Below are 23,465 nucleotides of genomic sequence, written 5' to 3'. Positions count from 1 at the left end.
TGAGAGATGAAAATTTCTTTGACTTCCCTTAGCGTTTATATGTTAAGACTTGCATACATGAATGAAACTCTAGCATTTGATTTGTTTTTCCTAGGTATAAACTTACCTGAGGGAGTGGATCCATCCTTTCTTGCCGCCCTTCCAGAAGATATTCGCAGAGAAGTGCTACAGAACCAACTTGGCATCAGACCTCCTGCTCGGGCTCCTCCTACTACTGCCCCCGTTATTCCTCCGCCAGTTGTAGGTACTGCTGGTGTCACTGAAGTCAGCCCGGAGTTCTTGGCTGCTCTACCACCCGCTATCCAGGAAGAGGTGTGCTTATATAATAAACTTGTTGTCTTCACCCTCATTTCTTTTTACTTTTATTTCTTAACTTTTATCTCTTTCAATTTGAAAGGTTTTAGCTCAACAGAGAGCAGAACAACAGAGGCGAGAACTTGTGCAGAACACCACTTCTGACACCCCAATGGATCCAGTAACTTTCATACAAACTCTACCGTCTGATCTGCGTCGTAGTGTACTAGAAGACATGGAAGACAGTGTTCTGGCAGTGATGCCCCCAGACATAGCAGCTGAGGCACAGGCACTGCGGAGGGAACAGGAGGCACGGCAGAGACAGCTCATGCATGAAAGACTCTTTGGGCACAGCAGTACATCCGCACTCTCTGCCATCCTTAGAAGCCCAGGTTAACTTTCTTATAAGCATATTTTTTATATATATGTATAGCCACAGAAGCCCCCGCCAATGTAACTCCCATAGATTTCAATACAGAGCGTTGCACATACGCAACCGTTTCTTCATGCAGTTTTCTGACCTCTTTGCCTTGCAGAACAGGGATTAAGGGACCCTCTATTCACAACAGGGTGGGCTCCTACATCTATCAGACCATTATCCATATCTTGTGGGGAAACTTCTTTTAAAGGGTTAACAAACTATATTACCCCTCTTGAATAAGCCCCTGTTGCTCCTCACTGCATGCACCCCACCCTTGCAGTGGATGAAGTGACGATTGAACATGCGCCCTGCAGCTCTAATCAATGTCTGGTGCTGAAGGGAACGGCCAAGCGCTGTATTCCGCTGTCTGTCGGTCCCATAATAGCCTTTGATTGGAATGACTCCTTGTATGTTCGACCACCACTCCATCCAAACTGACCCTCTCGGAGTTTGTGTAGTGAGGAGGAATGGGGCTCCCACCAGACACAATCACCTATCCTGTGTATAGGTGATAAATGTTTGATCTTTGCATAATTCCTTTAATGTTTTTACGACTTTATTTGGTTTTAAGGCCTCTTAAAGAATTAAGATTAGAACACCTAATTTTATGAATTACATTAATTGTACTGTCCTTTCTAGCATTTACAAGCCGGCTAAGTGGAAACCGGGGCGTACAGTACACGCGCTTGGCAGTGCAAAGAGGAAGCACTTTCCAGATGGGAAGCAGCAGCACGCACACAAGGTATGGGAAACATTGTAATTTTAGTCTGTTTTCAAGTACTCGCCATTATCTAGTGTTGTTGCCATTGATGCATTTTCATAAAATATTCTGCAATGCAATTCCAATCCTGATGTGTTCTCTAAATGTAATCTGGCTGCTTGTGGCATTTCCACGCTGACGTGCAAACTTAGACAATGTTTACATAGAGAGGACAATTACTACTGCAGAAAGTTCCCTCAAATCTCCAGGAAAATCAACATCACCCTCCTTCCGCTGTAGTGTATGGATGAGGGTTTTTTGTGTGAATGTGCCTTTTATTAGTTGTGACTCCTGTTTCTAAAGCAATTCTACATATTCTGATAAAGTGTGATTTTAAAAAAAAAATATTTATTTATTTTTAAGCACTCCTTGTAAAATACTCTTCTTGTCAAGGTAATTGGGGGACACAGCAGACCTGTTATAAGCAGCTGCCACTATGAGGCAACACAATTGTTAGCTCTTCCTATACAGGCTATACCCTTCATTTTAGACATTGAGCTAGTCCGTTTGTATAGGAGCAACCAGGAGAAGCCAACAGAAGAAACAGTAAATAAAGAAAAAAAGCGCTTACTGGGTTGAAAACAAGAGCAACCAGTAGATGCCCAAAATTCAGGAAAAAAATAATTGGGTGGGAGCGGTGTCTCCCAATGATCTCGACAAAAACAGAATCTTACTGTGATTACTTAAAAAAAACAAAAAAACATCCACACTTCATGCGTGTCATTGGGAGACACAGAAGACCGTGGGGCGTCCTGCAGCAGTCCCTGGGGAGAGAACAAAAATCATCACACAACAATCGAGAAGCATCCAAAAATGTAACAGTGTGCGCCCTACAGAGTAAAGTGTGGAGAGAGGTTGGCATTTTTGGGACCTGGTGGGCAGAGACTGACTGCACTGTAATATACATGTCAGGAACTAAACACTGGAAGACTTGAACACTGGACTCTCCAGTTTTGTTTTGCGGTCTACTAAAACTGGTGGGGAGAACCGGGAGACAGTCAACCGTTTCCTAACCTAGGAGAAGAAAAAGAAACCACATAAGCTAAAATAAAAAAAGGCAGCAATCTAAAACTCAGTAGCTCAATGTCTGCAGAAGCGGTGTAGCTTTTTTTTTTTTTTTTTTCGGAAGTGTCAGAAACCTATATCCACGGTCTTTTGTGTCCCCCAATAACACAAGTCAGAAATTATATTTATACCATCTCGTCTTGGCATAAAATGTGAAGTGCTGAAACTTGTTTTTTTTTTTTTTTTATATTATAGAATTAAGCCAATAGAATAGTATTAATAAAGTCTATAATTTTCTATATACAGCTTCTATACCTATGTGTCTGCTTTGTGGCAGACTACTAACAAACCCTGTGTGTATTCTGATCCTGCAGTCATGTTGGTCTACTCAATCTGCAGCCTCCTCGGTCTGTAGGTAAACGGAGCAGACACAGGGAAGGGAGTAACACATGGCTGCAGGATGCACACGCACGGGGCTTGTTTGTAGTCTGTAACCAACTAGCAGTAGGAAATGTTAACTTTTTAAAAAATTTAAAACAATTTCCCAACTTTTCTGTAAATGTTTTCTTTAATCCTTGTATTGTCCAGACCTGCAGGCAGTAATGTGGACAGCTTACTACGTCTGCGAGGACGGTTGTTATTGGATCATGAAGCCCTCTCCTGTTTGCTTGTTCTGCTTTTTGTTGATGAGCCAAAACTAAACACCAGCCGTCTGCACAGGGTCCTGCGGAATCTTTGTTACCATGCACAGACCCGCAATTGGGTGATCAAAAGCCTTTTGTCAATTTTGCAACGCAGCAGTGAGAGTGAACTCTGTATAGAGAGCCCCAAGACTTCTCTTGGAGGAAGTGATAGAAGGGGATCCGCCAAGGCTTGTTCTTCCAGCCACGATGGTCGTCCCTTAGAGCTGCTGCACAAAATGGAATCCAAGAACTCTAACCAGTTGTCCTGGCTCTCTGTTTCAATGGACGCTGCTCTTGGCTGTCGAACAAACATATTTCAAATCCAGAGATCATTAGGGCGGAAGCACACAGAAAAGCATGCAGCCTGCGGCTCTACTGTTCACATTCACCCGCAAGCTGCCCCTGTGGTGTGCAGGCATGTGCTGGACACTCTTATTCAGTTAGCCAAGGTATGTTCTGTTTTGTTCGTTGGATAAATTGTGTTAATGGGATATACAATGCTGGGTCATTTTTCCTTATTGGCACAAATGTTTGCCCATAACTGGTTAACAGTTTGACTGCCGAGGATTTAGGAGTTATTTCCTGGAAGTCAAGAGGATATGAAACCAGAGTCTGAAGTATTACAGCCTGTCTTCAAGCAAGTGCAGCAACTTGGAAATCATGGCTAGGGCTGAGGTTTATATTTTTTTCTAAAATCTGTCAACAGTTTTGAGGCCTCAAAAAAAAAAAGACACAAACTGAAGTAGGTGCCGCGCTCGCAACTGCTCAAGCGGCTGAATAGGAAACTGCTAGATCAGTCACTCAGCTTGCAGGGAGGAGAGCCAAGGAGCACTTGCACATAGTGTCCCGCCTCAGTGGCACTTGCGGCAACAGCACTGGGGGAATTCAACATAATTTCTCGAGACAAAAGTTTGTTACAAGGCACTCCCCCTTCCATTGCACTGTTAGCAGTTTTGAGGTTTCAAAACTGCTGGCGGGTTCCCTTTAAAGACTTGCGGTCAGTGAATTGGAACCTTTACATTAAGAGTCTTAAGAAGTCCTGGTCATACAGCTGAGAGCTTTTGAACAATTATTAATTCATGTTTATATAGCACCATCATATTCCACACAGCTTTACAAAAGTTGTCATCACTCGCTCTCCCCATAGGGGCTCACAATCTAAATTCCCTATCTGTATGAGTGGGAGGAGACAAGTGAACCCGAAGGAAACACAGGAAGTCCATACCAACTCCGTGCCGATGTTGCCCTTTATCGGAGACTAACCCAGTGCTGCATGGTGACCGTAATAAGGACTAAGCCACCAGGCTCGTCACCCTGAAGTACAGAACAGGAGGGAGAACTGTGCTGCTGTGTGATCTACTTATACAGGGGTTTTCAGCCTCTGAATGTCAATAGGAATATTTGTGTTCATTGACTGAAAGCAAAGAAGTGGGGAATGAGAAATTGAAATGCAAAGTATATTAGGAACTTGCAGAACTTCTCATCCTACAAGGAGGATGGTAGCTACTTTGATGGCTGTGCCATATATCTTGTTCCACCACTAATCTGGTCTGGAAAAGAGGACGGTGTCATCAATAGTGTCATTAAATGTGGCGGCTGCCCCATTTAATGCCTTTATTACCATAGGGAGACCCCCCTTGTTTTTCAGGACTGCATCTTTCTAGCCATGGTTATGCTACGCCAAAGCTTAGAAGTTGTGTCCGCATCATAACGTTCAAGTTTTGGTCCTTTCAGAAATTTTACAGGCATTTCTGATCATTTTATTGGAGTTCAAGGCCATATCCCATTTTCTTATGTGATAAAGGATCATTTTGTTGTTGTGTGGTCACCGTTTCAAAAGCAGTGGCACCAAAAATAATTTTATGTATTGTTTTTTTTTCTTTTCTCTTAGGTGTTCCCCAGCCATTTCACACAGCAGAGGACCAAAGAGTGCAATGTAGAAAACAGTGAAAATAAGGAGAGGAGTATAAAATTGACTTGTAGCCCCTTTGCTACTCAATCTAGTAACAGTGGGGCAAGCAACATCTCCACAGACTTCTGGGACTTGTTAGTCAAATTAGACAATATGAATGTGAGCCGTAAGGGGAAAACGTCTATAAAGTCGATGCCTGTAAGTTCTGGTGGAGAAGCAGAAAGCTTGCAGTGTAGCCTGGAGGCCTCTCCTTTGGGACAGCTTATGAATATGTTATCTCATCCTGTCATTCGACGGAGTTCGCTGCTTACAGAAAAATTGCTGAGACTCCTCTCCCTTATATCTATTGCCTTGCCTGATAATAAATTACCAGACAGTCTAGCTAATCAAAGCAATGCAATTGCACCTGCCCCTGCCCCAACGCCTGCAACAGCACCAGTACCTCTTCCTGTACCCGCTGTAACTGTGCCGACAGTTGCCAACACAAGTGTTGTCTCGGGTAAGTACCCGGTTATCAATGGGACAGACATCTTACAATCTATTTTTCTTATCTATAGGTCTGCATTCTCTACAGATTAATTTCTTAATATATCTCTATAGTGGTTGGAGCTCTGATTTTATGATAAATATCCTGTATGGAGACACCACTAGGGGGAGCTGAAGAGCTTAATGCATACGGTTTATAGATTAAACTCAATGATGCAGTATTCAGTAAGCTCAGCCTAGTGCTGGCTGCAGGCAATTTGATTATTTGTCTATGCAAAGCATTATAAGCTCTATCATGAAAACAGAGCTCCGACTGTTAGGCTAGGATCACACATGCTGTTTTTGGCTCATATTTTTTTAAGCCAAACACAGGAGTGTACACACAAGATGATTCCGTCTTTTCTTTATATAGTCCCCTCCTTTTGGCTAAACCAAAGAAAAACAGCCAAAAATGGCATAACATTTTGCAACAAAACTGTTATCGAAGGTTATCGAAGATTCGAGAGAGTGTATTTTCCCCCAGAAACTGCGTCCATGGGTTGTTCAGGTGAATAGGGATGAGCTGCAGTACCAGAATACAGCGCTTGGGCAAGAGTGGCACTGTTTCTGGATTAACGAGCAGAACCACTTTTCTAATCGCTGACAACCCTTGTAATAAATTAAAGGGGTATTTCAGAATCCACATTGATCACCTATCCGCTGCAGTGAGAAGGCGCTTAAATGGAGTGGCATTTGAGCGTGCGCCCTGCCCTGCCGCTCCATTTAGTGTCTATGGTACTGACTGAATAAGCCGAGTGAGTACTCGGCTTCCATAGTTAGTCGCATAGATTTTGAATGGAGCAGTAAAGCACATGCTCGATGCAGCTCCATTCAAAGTTCCCTTCGCTGTGGTTGCGCAGTGAGGAGGGACGGTGGCTTGGGACCCGTTCTAGTGATTGTTGGGCGCCCCAGCGATCAGACACTTATCACTTTGGGTCTAAAAATTACATATTGTTAAAGCTTGACACATTTACTTCAAAGGTTATGTCCACCTTTGCAACCAATACGATCATACATTTGGTAGGCTAGAAAGAAGTAAGGGACAGATAGAAGTATGACTGCAGGTTCAGACTACAAAGGGTTGGTTTGAAGCCTGTTACTGTGGAAACCTATAGGTCTCCATAGGGGCTTTAGACTCAAAACAATAGATTTTTACTGACTCTGCAGACTTGCTTGACTTCATTTTTTAATTATTTCATCTCATCTAAAAATAAATAAAAATGGTTGTGAGGGTGGACATAGTTGTGTTTTTTATTTTTTTTTTATTTTATTTTTTTACAGAGCCTGTCACCCAGTTTTGTTCTATTTAAAGAGAACCTTCACCTCCCCATACATGAGCAACGGAGTGGGGGTTATTTAAATAACGGGCGCCAAATATAACGGCACCGATATCTAAATAACGGAGCAAGGTAGGAATATTTTTTTTAAAGTGCCCAGGGTTTGTGCAGCCCTGCCCATTACATGCTGCACTCAGCTGCACATGTATGGGGAGGTGAAAGGTTCTCTTTAATGATGAAATAGTTTGTGTTTTTTTTGTTAATGGCCTTTTATTTTCACATTGGTAAGGAAATATGAAAAAAAAGTGTACATTTTCTTTCCCAGTATTGACCACCGGAGGGAACGAATATGAAAAAGGGGAATTCAAGCAACTGTAAAACGGTCACTGTAAATTTGGCCCGGCTCCTCTCACGGCTGGCATGCCACTCCCCCCCCCTTTGTGGCTACCCAGATGTACAAGAGCCTGTCAGTCAGTCCTCTGCGCATGCCTTGGAGTATGTGCCGTTTACAGCTTATACGGCTCCAGCATAGGATATAGGTTCACATGCCATCTCTACTGTGTATGTGTCGTGCAGAGACGCTACACAGATGCTATTACAGATGGCAGACCCTTGTACAACAAATAAGTATTATTTAAAAAGATATTACAACGGTTTAAAGAAAACGACATTTTGAAGAATTTATTTTATTAATACAAATAAAAATTAAATATGTCATGAATTTAAGAAGATCAAATGACTTTCTTATTTTTAAAGCTGTGATGAAAAGTTTGAAGGCTGTAGTGAAGTCGAGCGAGTTCGGGGTACTAGACAAAATGGCTGTTTCAGGACTCACAGAGAAACAGCTGCAGCTTTCTGTGGAGGTAAATATTTCAAGTGATCCGATCATTCATTCTTGTTGTTCTTGTGACCCTTGTACCTCTTCTAAGTGGATCTTAAAATACAGCTCATGAGAGGGGGGGTGGGCTGTGGTTCGAGCCCGAGACCTGGACTGTCTTAAAGGGAATGTGTTGCCAGAAAAACATGTTTTTTTTTTAAAAATTAAACATTTAGTGTGTGGGTGATTAAACATTGTTCAAATTTTTTTTATTTTTTTGCACGAGTCCATGTAATATTATAAATTATTTCTAATTTATAATACTACCCATTTTTGGTCACTAGATGGAGCTGTTCCCAAAATTGCAGCATTGCAACATTGGGTTAAAAGCCCTCCCTCTAGTGAGCTCTCAGCATCCCCCCCTCCTTTATCCTGGCTAGTGCCGGGATAAACGAGGGGTTTGAAAGGTTTAACCTCCTACACTGTGTCGCCATTTTTTGAGGTAACCCACAGTGTAGTAGGTTTACATACAGTAGTAAACACACACAAACACTAACATACATTGAAATCTCTTACCTGCTCCTGCCGCCGCGGCTCCCTCCGGCCCGTCCGCTCCCTTTGCTGCCGCTGTTCCATGTGCACAAGTCCGGAAGCCGCGACCGGAAGTAGTAATATTACTGTCCGGCCGCGACTTCCGGTCCACAGGAAAATGGCGCCGGACGGCGCCAATTTCGAATAGGACTGTGTGGGAGCGGCGCATGCGCAGTTCCCACACAGACGCCGTACACGGCAATCAATGGGACGGGAGCCGTTCGCAGTCCCTATGGGACTGTGGCTGCCGTATTCCATGTCTGTGTGTGTCGTTAATCGACACACACAGAAATGGAACAAAAAATGGCAGCCCCCATAGGGAAGAAAAAGTGTAAAAATAAGAAACAGTAAAACACAAACACACAAATGAAAATAAACGTTTTTATTAAAGCACTAACATCTTTAACATATAAAAAAATTGTTTGTGATGACACTGTTCCTTTAAGGGGCTTATGACATTAATATGCTTTGGGCTGTATTCACACAGTGCGGTCAAATCCGTTTTTGCTGCAGTTTTATGAAAATCACTGCAAAGCCCGGGAAATGACCGCACATAGTGCATAAACCATAAATGTCACTTCTTTTACTTTACAGGTGTTAACATCTCATTCGTGTTCAGAAGAAGGATTAGAGGATGCAGCCAATGTGTTGCTTCAGCTTTCCAGAGGTGACCCTGGGACGCGTGACACTGTATTAAAACTGCTGCTTAGTGGCGCCCACCATCTAGGATATACACTGTGTAAACAGATAGGTAAGGGTTAATCGAATGTAAGGCCAGATTAGTCTTACTAGTTTTTTGAAGATATTTATTTTACACCTGAATTCCTTTCTAGGTACGCTTTTAGCGGAATTGCGTGAGTATAACCTTGATCAGCAGAAGCGCATTCAGTGTGAGGCCCTCTCTCCAGATGGCATGTCGGAAGAGCAGCCTCATAACACCAAGGCAAAGGGCAAAATGCAGAGCAGGTAAGTCTCAGCTCCGTAATACTTCCATAGTAGCAAATTTCACGATTTCACATTCTGAACATAATTCCATCTAATTTGTCAGGTCTCTACCCACTCCATCCCTACGATCCAGGTTTGATATTGCAGAGAATGTGGTGATCGTAGCATCACAGAAGAGACCTCTAGGGGGTAGGGAACTCCAGTTACCTTCCATGTCCATGCTGACATCAAAGACCTCTACTCAAAAATTCTTCCTGCGAGTTCTACAGGTTATCATTCAGCTCCGAGATGACACCAGAAGAGCCAACAAAAAGGCCAAGCAAACCAGCAGACTAGGTGGGGTTTCTTTTTATTTTATATGGATCAACTTGATTTAGCCTTAATATAAAAACTATCTTGATCAGTTTTTCTGATGCAGAGCCCTGTATAGCCACAGATTTAATTGATAAAATGCTGGTTGCATGTAGCTGCCACTAGAGGGAGCTCACTGCATACGGTCTATGCAGTACATTGAACTTTATTATAAAACTGTATGCAGTAAGCTCCCTCTAGTGGCAGCTGCAGGCAGCTATTGTCGTTGAAACCTACGGCTATAAGGTATTTGGAGCTTCGTTTTGGGATGATGAAGCTCTGGTGCTATAAAGATTGAAATGTAACATTCTGCACATATTTCGTTTTAGAAGATGCCTCTACAAGCATTGTGTGTGTGTGTGTCCAAAACTTACATTACTTTGTATTTTATAATGCCGATAATAGTTTTGTTCTGCCAGATAAAGGAACGATATTAAAACAATCACTTGAACTGTTGTACTAAACCTGCACTGGCCAATAGAGCATGCTGGGAAATTTATAAAAACTAATTTGGACAAATGGGCAATATTTACTAAATACTGCTGTGAAGAGATCTCATGGGTGACTGGTTTCTGTCTAGTGTAAGCATTAATTCTGCCTATAGCGCATGTCGTGGACAATGTTTTCTTATGGCTGTCGTCTTCTTGCAGGGGCTGCCAGTCTGGCCTCGGCTAGCAGCATCCAGGCAGCTGTGCAGCAGCTGGAGGCTGAGGCTGATGCCATTATACAAATGGTACGTGAGGGTCAAAGGGCGCGGAGACAGCTGCAAACTGCAACGGTTAGCATGATGACTGGCGCTGGCAGAACACTCATCCTTCGTTTTCCTTCCCTCCAATTAATTTTTTTCTTCTAGTTTAATTTCACTTTCCCGCGTGTCCGTATTCTGTTGCTAATCTGGTTGTGTCTAATCGCCTCATCTCCGCCTTGTGCATGTTTCCCATCGTGCGTTAGTACAAGCATCTTGCTTTCGCAGACATAACGCGTGCATTGTGTCTGTACGGATTGCATGGCATCATCCTCTGCGCTGCTTTGTGTTTCCTATTTTCTTCCATTACTAGCCTCTACACTTCCCTGTGGTAACCCCGCTAACTCCACTTAGTAATCTAACTTGGTTTTTATTATCTTGTCTAGGCGGAGGGTTCAGCTCGCAGGGAAGAATCTCCTATGGATGTTGACCAACCATCACCAGCCACACAAGATACCCCATCAGTTGGTCAGTGCCTGTATTGAGCAGTGTGCACGGATTGGAGGTTGTAAGGTTTAGTGCTTTGAATAACTCCTGAACCCGGTTATATTTCTAGGGTCTGAAGGATCTCAAGCTGCTGAAAAGAAAGAGGAGGAGCGGCTGCCGGAGTTGCCCCTGCTGAGCGAACAGCTGAGTCTGGATGAATTGTGGGATATGTTAGGAGAATGTCTGAAGGAGTTGGAGGAGTCTCATGATCAACATGCAGTGCTAGGTACAAAGTTTAAATGGCTACAAGTCTCGCTCTGATTTTCTAATTCTGTGGGTATTAAGTTTCCGGTCTTGTCCTTCATTCTGCAGTTCTCCAGCCGGCTGTAGAAGCGTTCTTCTTGGTCCATGCAACGGAAAGAGAAAGCAAGCCTCCTGTGCGAGACACACGGGAAAGCCAACTGGCTCACATAAAAGATGAGCCTCCCCCGTTATCGCCAGCACCCCTCACTCCTGCTACACCTTCCTCCTTAGATCCCTTCTTTTCAAGGGAGCCCTCCGCTATGCACATCTCCTCTAGCCTGCCTCCTGACACTCAGAAGTTCCTACGCTTTGCAGGTAAGGGGGAAGGAACCCCGTGGGTATGTTTATCTTTAGTGAAAGCTCTTCAAATATCCATTGTCCATGGAAAAATGATCCGTGGCCAAACGCGGTCTTGATCTGATTTGAATGTCATTTCATGTGTTCCACATTTCCAAAAGTCTCAAGTGTTTAATATAATATTTGTTAGTGTGTTTGTGTGTATATTGCTATAAATATATACATACAGTATTAAAATATTTTGGTTTTTCCCATTAGAGACGCATCGCACTGTGTTAAATCAGATCCTCAGGCAGTCTACTACTCACTTGGCTGATGGACCCTTTGCTGTTCTTGTGGACTACATTAGGGTCCTGGACTTTGATGTCAAACGCAAGTACGTATCGCTGGCTTATGAATTCTCAAACCCCCACCCGTTCTCTGCCCACTTCTGGTCTTTGTGTACCCGTTATTTTATATCTTTATATTTAAAGGGAATGTGTTGCCAGCAAAACATTTTTTTTTTTTTTTTTTAGTTAAACAATTAGTGTGTAGGTGATTAAACATTGTTCTAATTTTTTTTTATTTTTTTCACGAGTCAGTAAATATTATAAATTGGATTCAATTTATAATATTTCCCAGCACTGGTCACTAGATGGAGCAATTCCCAAAATTGCCGCATTGCATGTGGTAAAGCAACCACATTGCTTTATGCTGCAAAATTGGGAAAAAAATCCCTCGCTCTAGTGAGCTCTCAGAATCCCCCCCTCCTTTATCCTGGCTAGTGCCGGGAGAAACGAGGGGTTTGAACGGTCTAACCTACACTGTGTGTCGCCATTTTTTGAGCTAACACACAGTGTAGTAGGTTTACATACAGTAGTAAACACACAGTATAACACTTACATACACAGAAATCACTTACCTGCTCCAGTCGCCGCCGCTCCGTCTGCTGCCGCTGCTCCATGTGCACAAGTCCGGAAGCCGCCACCGGAAGTAGTAATCTTACTGTCCGGCCACGACTCCCGGTCCACAGGAAAATGGCGCCGGACGGCGCGCATTTCAAATTGGACTGTGTGCATGTGCCGTTCCCACACACACGGCGTACACCATAGTCGATGGAACAGGCCCCGTTCGCAGTCCCTATGGGACTGTAGCTGCCGTATTCCATGTCTGTATGTGTTGTTAATCGACACATACAGAAATGGAAAAAAAAATGGCAGCCCCCATAGGGAAGAAAAAGTGTAAAAATAGAAAAAAGTAACACACAAATATAAACGTTTTTAATAAAACCCTAACATAAAACTGATATAAAAAAAAATATTTTGGTGACACTGTTCCTTTAAGTTCTTAGCCGTTGTAATTTAGATGCTTATTAGGGGTTGGTCTCCTCTTCGTCTCATTTCACTAGCACTAGATAGGATTTTTATGCAGCCACATAAGATTTGCTCTATTGAATGCAAGGTTTACTCAAAACGACCCATACATCACTTCATCGTCCATTGGTAGAGCCCTAATGATACTGTTTGGCACCAATCTGCAGCATTGGGATGATGGATGTCTGAGCTGGTGATCCTGACATGAAAGATGCTACTGTATGGGCTTTAGGATAAGATTTTCATTCACTCAGTTTCACATATAAGTTGCTGTCCTTTTTTTCTTTTTTCCCCCATCTTTTGTTTCTGCCCATGCTTAATCTTCTCTTAGTTTTTCTGTAATAAAAGCAGAGGTTTGCGTATCCTACAAAGTTTTATTTCTTCAGGAACAACTAACTACTTACTATCTATCATCTGCTAAATCATTAATGAAGAGATTAAAAATGGGTCTATCACAATCATGCGGTACCTCATTTTGAGTCTGCACTATTTATAATGACTTTATTTTCTGTCCCTTTACCAGTTCTTTACCCACATGCGTGCATGGTCCCCCAGTCTCTGCCTCTAGCTTCAGTTGCTTAAAGGAATATGCCATGAATATCCAATAGATGTGGTTCCAACCTCTGGGACCAGCACCCATCTCTAGAACGGGGCTCCCTGACCATCGCCTTGCCTTCTGTCGGCCGCTGAGTTTCATGGTGACCGGGTATTCTAAAAATTACCGAGTGTGTTTTGCTATGCTGTTGCCGGGACTCCTGTAGAAGTTAATGCGAGTTCTGGAAACAACGACACTGTATCTCCCGAGTTGCAGAAATAGTGTAGCTCACTGTTCTACATTTTCCTTGACTCCTAAACTCCGGAAACCGCATAGCAAAATGGGCTCGTCTGTTTCCAGAAAACCAGGACACCTTGTCAGACAGTGGCTGGACCCCAGTGACAGCAGGTAGGATGGGGGTCAGGAGCCCCGTTCTAGAGATGGGAGAGAGTCACGGAGGTAGGTGTGGATATTCCATAAATATCAGAGATGGAAAGTGGCCCTTTAAGTTAGGTTTGGTGATTATGTAATTTTACCCTTCAGTATTCATGCAGCCTCTATCTATATTTGCTTTCATTTCAAGAGGATGTGGTAATCACCTAATCTGTTTTTTTTGTTTTTGTTTTTTTTTGTGCAAAATGCAGATATTTCCGTCAGGAGCTTGAGCGCCTGGATGAAGGATTGCGAAAAGAGGATATGGCTGTGCATGTCAGACGGGACCATGTGTTTGAAGACTCTTACCGGGAATTGCACAGGAAATCACCAGAAGAAATGAAAAACAGATTGTAAGTAAATTTAAAAAAAAAAAAAAAAAAGGTAGTGTGTATAAAATAAAAATCAAGGCATCTGATAACTGAGAAATGCTAAATAATTTTCTCTTTACAGGTATATAGTGTTTGAGGGGGAAGAAGGGCAGGATGCTGGTGGTCTTCTCCGAGAATGGTACATGATCATCTCCAGGGAAATGTTCAATCCAATGTACGCTTTGTTCCGCACGTCACCTGGGGACCGAGTCACCTACACAATCAACCCCTCTTCTCACTGCAACCCCAACCACCTCAGCTACTTCAAGTTTGTCGGACGGATAGTTGCTAAAGCAGTGTATGACAACCGGCTCCTGGAGTGCTACTTCACACGGTCCTTTTACAAGCACATCTTAGGAAAATCAGTCAGGTAGGCATTAATGATTTCTATTATACCACGGGTATATGCAGACCTATGCATGTCCATTTAAGAAAAAAAACAAAAAAAAACTAACAGTCCCTGTGTAGTCTCTTCCCTTTTGATTTGCACTCTACTTCATTCTTACAAACATTCTCAAAAAAAATGAAGCCGTTTCAATAGTTGACGGTTTGCCTTGCAGATACACGGACATGGAGAGTGAGGATTATCACTTCTACCAAGGATTGGTGTACTTGCTTGAGAACGATGTCTCCACACTGGGATACGACTTAAGTTTCAGCACTGAGGTAAATACATTTAGTAAACAATAGATTTCAGCTGGTTACAATAGCACCATCATTTTAGATCTGTAGTCTCTGGTCATGCAGCACTGATGGCTACTGGGGAGGATATATCATCCATTGATTTACTCAATTTAAAGGGATTGTCTCATCAAGAAGCTGCAATTGGCCGAATGTATGCATATGCATATATGTGGACAGCTGGGGATGCCAGAGCCACTTTTCGTGGAAGAATGTGTTAGTGGCTCTTCACCCTGGCTGCTGGATAGGGCATAAGGAAAGGTGTTGTCATGAAGCGTGAACCCCTTCAAAAGTTGTCACTAAAGCAATGTGCTCTCTAAGCGCTTCTGTCATTTTTTTTTTTCGGTGCCCCACCCCTTTGAAATTGTGATTTAAATGCAATGTAGTGATGTGTATTGACTTTACCTGGTGCTTTCTTACTGGTAGCCACTCCATTCCTTGCTGCCATTGGGTCACATGATCTTCGTTTTGACAAAATTCTACAGCGTCTGCTGCAGAGACCGGCATTCTGTGTCTCAATGCAAGTCTATCTATATCTATCTATATCTATCTAATATATATATATATATATATATATGTCAAAAAATGAGCAGCAACTCCAATAGTAAGGGTGAAAAAAGTGGGTACTTTTATTGCCCGTGCAACGTTTCAGCTCCGTTCACTGGAGCCTTTCTCAAGCTGCTTTCTTCAATCGGTATTTGACCTGATGAAGACGCCGGTTTGGCGTAGAAACGCGTAGTCCGTTTTATGTTCCAATAAATGTAGTCTTGTTTTGAACTACTGGGTTGTCCTCTATTGGATGTTAGCAGCGCTATTTTTTGGAAGTTCCATTTTTTTGCATATATATATATATATATATATACCCCCACCCAGCGGTTCCTGGCCGGTTCTTCTAACCCAGCTGCAGCTTCATCCTATGCATCTGTACCATTGTTGTGCTTGTTGCAGCACAAATCCAATAGGTGAGCAGTTATCAATTCATATTGTCTTGCTCTACCTTTATCAAATGTGACCTGCACCATGTTGGTGCCATGTGTTTTTTAACTCTCTCTCCAGGTTCAATGCAAGTCTGAGAGCCTTTGTATCTCATAGGCTAGCATTGACCTCTGGGTTGTACGGCAGCTGATGTAGGATTTGGCTAGTCCGAATAGAGATCCACGTGACCCAAAGACTAACCAGAACAGAGCGGTGGGCAAGAAAAAATAAATAAAAATAAAAGATTGCGGGAGTGCTTTTATTTTAAGGGTCCTCAAGCTTTTTCGTCCATGATGTTTTTAGAATAATAAGCAACAGTTTGAGGTTTAGATTTAGTTTTTTTTAATTTTAGAAAATTGTTTTGAGTTTTGAATAGTCCGGACATTTCTTCCCATCTGCTTTAGGTTCAGGAATTTGGTGTTTGCGAAGTCCGTGACTTAAAACCCAACGGTGCAAACATCCTGGTCACTGAAGATAACAAGAAGGAATATGTTCACCTTGTGTGCCAGATGAAGATGACAGGTACTTACGTCTGTGAAGGTTTTATATCGCATGATGTCCACGTGTGAGGCATTCTGTGCATTTAATGGACACTTTTATTTCCTGTCTTAAGGTGCAATCCGGAAGCAGTTGGCTGCTTTCCTGGAGGGATTTTATGAAATTATTCCCAAGCGTCTCATCTCCATCTTCACAGAGCAGGAACTGGAGTTACTCATTTCTGGCTTGCCCACAATAGATATTGATGACTTGAAATCTAACACAGAGTATCACAAGTATCAGTCTAACTCTATTCAGGTAAGGACCGTTTCTTGGCTCTTAGCATCCAGGATCCCAGAGTCGTAGTCATGGGATGGATACATTTTGGTGATTTTCTCATTCACTAATTGGAAATCTTAAAATCAGCTCAACCATTAACGTGGTTTTATGAAAATAAAAGCTCCCCTATTGTATAATGGAAAGCTCTACAACTTTCTAATATACTTTGTGTCTATTCCTCTCCATTGTAAAGAATTCTGTTTGCTTTCAGTGGATGAAAACATACCCATTTAAATACAGAGGCATAAAACCAGTAACAAATCTTCAAATTCTCACTCATGAGTTTGCTATAAATGTATTTAGAGTTGGCAATCCTGTGCGCTATATACATCAGCTGCACAAGTCTCTCTCCTGGCCTGATTTTTGCTAAATATGCTCAGAATAGATACCAGCTACAGCCTGATCTCCAGGACATATTAGAAAGTTGAGTAACGTTTAACCCCTTCCCGACATTTGACGTACATGTACGTCATGGAAAGTACTGACTTCCCGCATCTTGCCGTACATGTACGTCAAACGTTTGGCACCGGCTCAGAAGCTGAGCCGGTCCCATCATCACCGGATCTCAGCTGTATCTTACAGCTGACATCCGACTGTAACGGCGGGGACCGAAATTAGCTTCGATCCCCGCCATTAACCCCTTAAGTGCAGCGCTCAAACGCGATCGCTGCACTTAAGGTGTTTGCAGCTCATCGGAACCCCAGTAATGAAATTGCCGGGGTTCCGGTGGCTGCAATGGCAACCGGAGGCCTAATACTGGCCTCCCGGTCTGCCTAGCACCGAAGCCGGTCAAGATCCGCCCGGCGGCGGAGCCTGATCGGCTTCCGTAGCTGCCGGCAAGATGGCGCCGGGTCAGGAGCTGATCCGGCGTCATCAGCGGTGGAAGTCAGCTGTACTGTACAGCTGACATCCACCTGTAACGGCAGGAACCGGAGCTAGCTCCGATCCCTGCCATTAACCCCTTCGATGCAGCAATCGAAAGCGATTGCTGCATCGTAGCGGTTACAAGCAGATCGCCAGCCCTGACAGGCAATCGGGACTGGCGACTGCTGTTATGGCAACAGGAGACACAATGGTCTCCTGCTCTGCCATTACGGAAGCCGATTTAGGCCCCGCCGGGAGGCGAAGCCTAAACGGCTTGCTGTCAGTGAATGACTGACAGATCTAATACATTGCACTACATAGGTAGTGCAATGTATTAGAAAAAAAAAATCTGACCGTTGGACCTTCAAGTCCCCTAGTGGGACTTGAGAAAAAGTGTAAAAAAAGTATAAAAAAGTGTAAAAAAAAGTGCAAAAAATAAAAGTTTGAAAACAATAAAAGTTTCAAGTAATCAAATAACACACAATCCCCCTTTTACTCTTATCAAGTCCTTTATTATTGAAAAATAATAATAAACCATATGTATTTGGTATCGCCACGACCGTAACGACCGGAGGTATCAAAATATTATATTATTTATTGCACGCGGTGAACAGCGTAAAAAAAACCCGTAAAAAACTTTACCAGAGTTTCTGTTTTTTAGTCACTTTGCCCTACAAATATTACAATAAAAAGTGATCAAAAAGTCGCACGTATCCAAAAATGGTACCTATAAAAACTATAGCTCGTCCCGCAAAAAACAAGCCCTCATACAACTCCGTCGACAAAAAAATTAAAACGTTATGGTTCTCACAACTTGGCGACAGAAAAAATACATTCTTTTTACAAAAGTAATTTTATTGTGCAAAAAGTTGTAAAACATAAAAAAGTTCTATAAATGAGGTATCGCCGGAATCGTACTGACCCGCAGAATAAAGGTAACATGTAGTTTATAATGCGTGGTGAACTCTGTATAAAAAAAAAACCAAAAAAAGCTGTGCCAGAATTGCGTTTTTTGGTTTACCTGGCATCCCAAAAAATAGGATAAAAGGTGATCAAAAAGTCACATGTACCCCAAAATGGTACCAATAATAACTACAGCTCGTCCCGCAACAAACCAGCCCTCATACCGCTACGTCTATGAAAAATAAAATTAGTTATGGCTCCAATAAGTCAGGAAATAAAAAAATATGCAGTTGTGCCCGAGGAGAACATTTCTTCTGTTTCAAGAGGCGATTTATCAAGGACCTAAAATTAGGGAACCAGGAAGGGAGGGCCCAATCATATCCGATGGAAGCGACGGTGCCCGTATTATACCAGGATAATACTTTCCCAGCAAAATTCCCCAAACTACAAAGGCGCGGAGTGTGGACCAAAAGGGGGATAAGAAATGACACCATTTATCAGTGCGACACCGGCCTGTGCAGAAAGGATTGCTTCACAGCGTAACACACATCTATGGATTATTTTTATTTTTTTATACCACCTGACTATGCCCCTTATATACTCCGCCCCGCTTACATGTACCCCCACATTATAAAACACCAGCAATACTCAAACAAATATAGTACCAAGCAAAATCCGCTCTCCAAAAGCCAAATGGTGCTCCCTCGGCCCTGAACCCTACAGCGTGCCCAAACAGCAGTTTCCTTCAACATATATGGCACCGTCATACCCGTGAGAACCCTTTTAACAATTTTTGTGGTGTGTGTCTCCAGCGTCATAAGCTGGGCATGACATATTTGCCACTGAATGGCATATCTAGGGAAAAATATAAATTTTTAATTTGCACCATCCGCAGCGCATTCATTTATGGAAAAGACCTGTGGGGTGAAAATGCTCACTACACCCCTTAATAAATGCCTTGAGGGGTGCAGTTTCCATAGGGGGGGTCACTTATCAGGGGTTTCTTTTTATTATTTCACATCTGAGCCTCTGCAGTTGTGAACCAATACTTTGTAAATCGCCAAATTAGGCCTCCACTCCGCATGGTACTCTTCACTTCTGAGCCCTGTCATATGTCCAGACAAAAGATTAGGGCCACATGTAGGGTGTTTCTAAAACCGGGAAACACCGCATAATAATTAGAGAGCTGTCTTGTTATGGTGGCACAAGCCGGGCACCACATATTGGCATATCTATGGAAAAAAATCCCATTTTCACTCTGCAACATTGAGCGCACACTAATTTCTACAAAACACCTGCAGGGTTAAAATGCTTACTACACCCCTTGGTAAATGCATTGAGGGGTGTAGTTTACAAAATGGGGTCACTTCTGGGGGGTTTCCACTGTTTTGGGCCCACAGGTGCCCAGAAACCAATCCAGCAACATCTGCACTCCAAATGGCGGTCCTTCCCTTCTGAGCCCTGCCGTTTGCCCAAACAGCAGTTTATGACCACATATGGGGTATTGCCGTACTCGGGAGAAATAGCTTTACAAATGTTGGGTTCTTTTTTTCCTTTATTTGTTGAGAAAATGAAAAAATTTGCGCTAAAGCTACGTCTTATTGAAGAAAAAGGACTGTTTTTATTTTCACTGCCTAATTCTAATAAATTCTATGAAACATCTGTGGGGTCAAAATGCTCACTACACCCCTAGATGCATTCTTCAAGAGGTGTAGTTTCCTAAATGGAGTCCCTTTTTGGGCGTTTTCATTGTTTTGTCCCCTCAGGGGCTTTGCAAATGTGACCTGGCCTCCGCAAATCATTCCTGCTAAATGTGATCTCAAAAAGTCAAATAGTGCTCTTTCCCTTCTAAGCCCTGCCGTGTGTCCAAACAGCCGTTTATTACCACATGTGGGGTATTGTTTTACTCGGGAGAAATTGCTTTACAAATTTTGTGGTGCTTTTTCTCCTTTAGTCCTTCTGGAAATGAGAAAAAATTAGCTAAACCTACATTTTCTTTGAAAAAATGTAGATTATTATTTTCAGGGCCTACTTCCAATAATTTCTGCAAAAAAACTGTGGTGTCAAATCGCTCACTATACCCCTAGATAATTTCCTCAATGGGTGTTGTTTCCAAAATGGGGTCACTTGTGGGGGGTTTCCACTGTTTTGTCCCCTCAGGGGCTTTGTAAATGTAACATGGCCTCCGCAAACCATTCCTGCTAAATTTGAGTTCCAAAAGCCAAATGGCGCTCTTTCCCTTCTCAGCCTCGCCGTGTGTCCAAACAGCCGTTTATTACCACATGTGGGGTACTGTTTTACTCGGGAGAAATTTCTTTACAAATTTTATGGTGATTTTTCTCCTTTAGTCCTTGTGGAAATGAAAAAAAATTAGCTAAACCTACATTTTATTTGAAAAAATGTCGATTTTCATTTTCACAGCCTACTTGCAAAAATTTCTGCAAAAAACCTGAGGGGTCAAAATGCTCACTATACCCCTAGATAATTTCCTCAAGGGGTATAGTTTCCAAAATGGGGTCACTTGTTTGGGGTTTTCACTGTTTTGTCCCCTCAGGGGCTTTGTAAATGTGACATGGCCTCCGCAAACCATTCCTGCTAAATGTGAACTCCAAAAGCCAAATGGCGCTCTTTCCCTTCTCAGCCACGCCGTGTCTCCAAACAACCGTTTATTACCACATGTGAGGTATTGTTTTACTCGGGAGAAATTGCTTTACAAATTTTGCAGTGCTTTTTCTCCTTTAGTCCTTGTGGAAATGAGAAAAAAAATCGCTAAACCTACATTTTCTTTGAAGAAATGTTGATTTTAATTTTCACGGCCTACTTCCAATAATTTCTGTAAAAAACCTGTGCGGTGAAAATGCTCACTACACCCCTAGATAATTTCCTTGAGGTGTCTAGTTTCCCAGATGGGGTCACTTTTGGGGGATTTTGACTGTTTTGGCACCGCAAGAGCCCTTCAAACCTGACATGGTGCCTAAAATATATTCTAACAAAAATAAGGCCCCAAAATCCACTAGGTGCTCCTTTGCTTCTGAGGCCGGTGCTCCAGTCCAGTAGCACGCTACGGCCACATGTGGGATATTTCCTAAAACTGCAAAAACTGGGCAACAAATATTGAGTTGCATTTCTCTGGTAAAACCTTCTGTGTTATAAAAAAAATTGTATTAAAAATGTATTTCTGCAGAAAAATATGAAATTTGTAAATTTCACCTCTACTTTGCTTTAATTCCTGTGAAATGTTTAAAGGGTTAAGACATTTTCTAAATGCTGTTTTGAATACTTTGAGGGGTGAAGTTTTTAAAATGGGGTGACTTTTTTGGGGTTTCTAATATATAAGGCCCTCAAAACCACTTCACAACTGAACTGGCCCCTGTAAAAATAGCCTTTTGAAATTTTCTTGAAAATGTGAGAAATTGCTGCTAAAGTTCTAAGCCTTGTGAGGTCATAGAAAAATAAAAGGATGTTCAAAAAACGATGCCAATCTAAAGTAGACATATGGGGGATGTTAATTAGCAACAATTTTGTGTATTATAACTGCCTGTCTTACAAGCAGATACATTTAAATTGAGAAAAATGCTAATTTTTGCAATTTTTCGCTAAATTTTGGTGTTTTTCACAATTAAATACTGAACATATCGAGCAAATTTTGCCAGTAACATAAAGTCCAATGTGTCACGAGAAAACAATCTCAGAATCGCTTGGATAGGTGAAAGCATTCCGGAGTTATTACCACATAAAGTGACACATGTCAGATTTGAAAAATGAGGCTCTGTCAGGAAGGTCAAAAGTGGCTAAAGAGGGAAGGGGTTAAAGCCCAGCATTGTGTGATGTGTGTTTAGAAGTAGGGTTTGGGCACCACAGTTAATTGTCAAGAGGCACATTCACTTATAAGGCAACTTTTACGTTCTCAGTGTTGGAATAGGCTGAAGTTCAACAACTACTGCTAACCTTTCTTGCTGCCTTGTTTTCTCATAGATTCAGTGGTTCTGGAGAGCGTTGCGCTCCTTCGACCAAGCGGACAGAGCCAAGTTTCTTCAGTTTGTCACTGGAACATCAAAGGTTCCCTTGCAGGGCTTTGCAGCTCTCGAGGGAATGAATGGCATTCAGAAATTCCAAATACATCGAGATGATCGGTCTACGGACAGGCTGCCTTCTGCCCACACATGGTAAGAATCCTGCTGCTGGTACAACACTGTCATATACATGGTCATGGCACTCTTTCAGGCTGTACTAAACCCCCCCCCCCCGCCCCTTTGCATTATTTCCTATACTTTATATTCTTTACTACATTATATTCACTTCTGATCATTACATCTGTTTCCTCTTTTCAGTTTTAACCAGTTGGACCTTCCGGCCTATGAGAGCTACGAGAAACTACGTCACATGCTGCTTTTGGCTATTCAGGAGTGCTCCGAGGGGTTCGGCCTGGCCTAGGATTTTCCCCGTCACGTATGTTTTCTGCCGTTGGACATTAAAGAGAGAGCAAAAGAAAAACCAAGCCATGCATCTATCTCGCTCACCCTGCTGGCACAGAGAAGAAGGACTTGCCTTCTGAAGCTGCCGTGTCTCCGGTTCCCTTCCAACAGTGAACTGGCTGTGCTGAGACTTGAAACACTGCTCTGAGGAATGTAGAGAACGGAGAGGAGCAGGGGGGAAAATTATATAGTATATAAATATATTTTTTCTTTTTTGCTTTTCTTCAGTTTTGCCTAAGGAAGAGTTGATTTGGTTTGGCTCTTCTAAAGAAAAAAAACCTCTGAATGCAGGGTAGAGAAGCTGGTGAAATGGTTTAAGAGTTCTATAAATATGTGAAAAATGCAAGGAACCAGTGGAAGAAGAGAAAACTAGAGCACTCATTAAGAAATAGCCACTATTCCAACGCTATTTTTTCAGCTTCAATTAAAATACTGAGGTGTTTACCTGTAAATAAACCACTGAAAGGAAATACCCGATCAATACAGTTTTTTATTTCATGCCCATCTTTCTGGTGGTGGTCAAATCGCAAAGTGTTGAAAAGGGGAAAATGCAGGAGTTGTAAGTGTCAGATGCAGCCTACAAGGTTTGGTAATACACCGGGGGCTACTGTACTCAGCATGTACCCTTCCATCCATTGTCAGCCTAGGAAGAACAGCATTGCATTATGGGATGCAATGCGGCATTTACACTTCAGTGGGACAGTACAGA

General features: G+C 42.4%; 1 protein-coding gene across 8 annotated transcripts in view; it reads left to right on the top strand.

Moving 5' to 3' along the window:
• Nucleotides 1-23,226, top strand: part of HUWE1 (HECT, UBA and WWE domain containing E3 ubiquitin protein ligase 1) — an 81,266-nt gene extending 58,040 nt beyond the window's left edge. For 4 of the 8 annotated variants that reach the window (XM_075835386.1, XM_075835389.1, XM_075835384.1 and 1 more), the window contains 21 exons: nt 74-312; nt 398-686; nt 1,355-1,457; nt 3,069-3,612; nt 5,055-5,574; nt 7,634-7,740; nt 8,880-9,036; nt 9,119-9,251; nt 9,334-9,566; nt 10,232-10,359; nt 10,713-10,794; nt 10,883-11,038; nt 11,125-11,370; nt 11,611-11,728; nt 13,884-14,024; nt 14,125-14,412; nt 14,603-14,708; nt 16,103-16,220; nt 16,312-16,493; nt 22,257-22,447; nt 22,613-23,226. In XM_075835386.1, the coding sequence (XP_075691501.1) occupies nt 74-312; nt 398-686; nt 1,355-1,457; nt 3,069-3,612; nt 5,055-5,574; nt 7,634-7,740; nt 8,880-9,036; nt 9,119-9,251; nt 9,334-9,566; nt 10,232-10,359; nt 10,713-10,794; nt 10,883-11,038; nt 11,125-11,370; nt 11,611-11,728; nt 13,884-14,024; nt 14,125-14,412; nt 14,603-14,708; nt 16,103-16,220; nt 16,312-16,493; nt 22,257-22,447; nt 22,613-22,715 (4,184 nt within the window). In that variant the 3' untranslated portion in view covers nt 22,716-23,226. The remainder of the gene's footprint in view (nt 1-73; nt 313-397; nt 687-1,354; nt 1,458-3,068; nt 3,613-5,054; nt 5,575-7,633; nt 7,741-8,879; nt 9,037-9,118; nt 9,252-9,333; nt 9,567-10,231; nt 10,360-10,712; nt 10,795-10,882; nt 11,039-11,124; nt 11,371-11,610; nt 11,729-13,883; nt 14,025-14,124; nt 14,413-14,602; nt 14,709-16,102; nt 16,221-16,311; nt 16,494-22,256; nt 22,448-22,612) is intronic. The other 4 variants (XM_075835390.1, XM_075835385.1, XM_075835391.1 and 1 more) reach the window with 3 other exon arrangements.
• The last annotated feature ends 239 nt before the right edge of the window (nt 23,227-23,465 follow it).

Source organism: Rhinoderma darwinii, chromosome 8 (genome assembly GCF_050947455.1).
Source record: "Rhinoderma darwinii isolate aRhiDar2 chromosome 8, aRhiDar2.hap1, whole genome shotgun sequence".
Taxonomy (NCBI): domain Eukaryota; kingdom Metazoa; phylum Chordata; class Amphibia; order Anura; family Rhinodermatidae; genus Rhinoderma; species Rhinoderma darwinii.
Note: the sequence above shows the minus strand (reverse complement) of the source record. Positions and strands in the feature narration are given on the sequence as shown.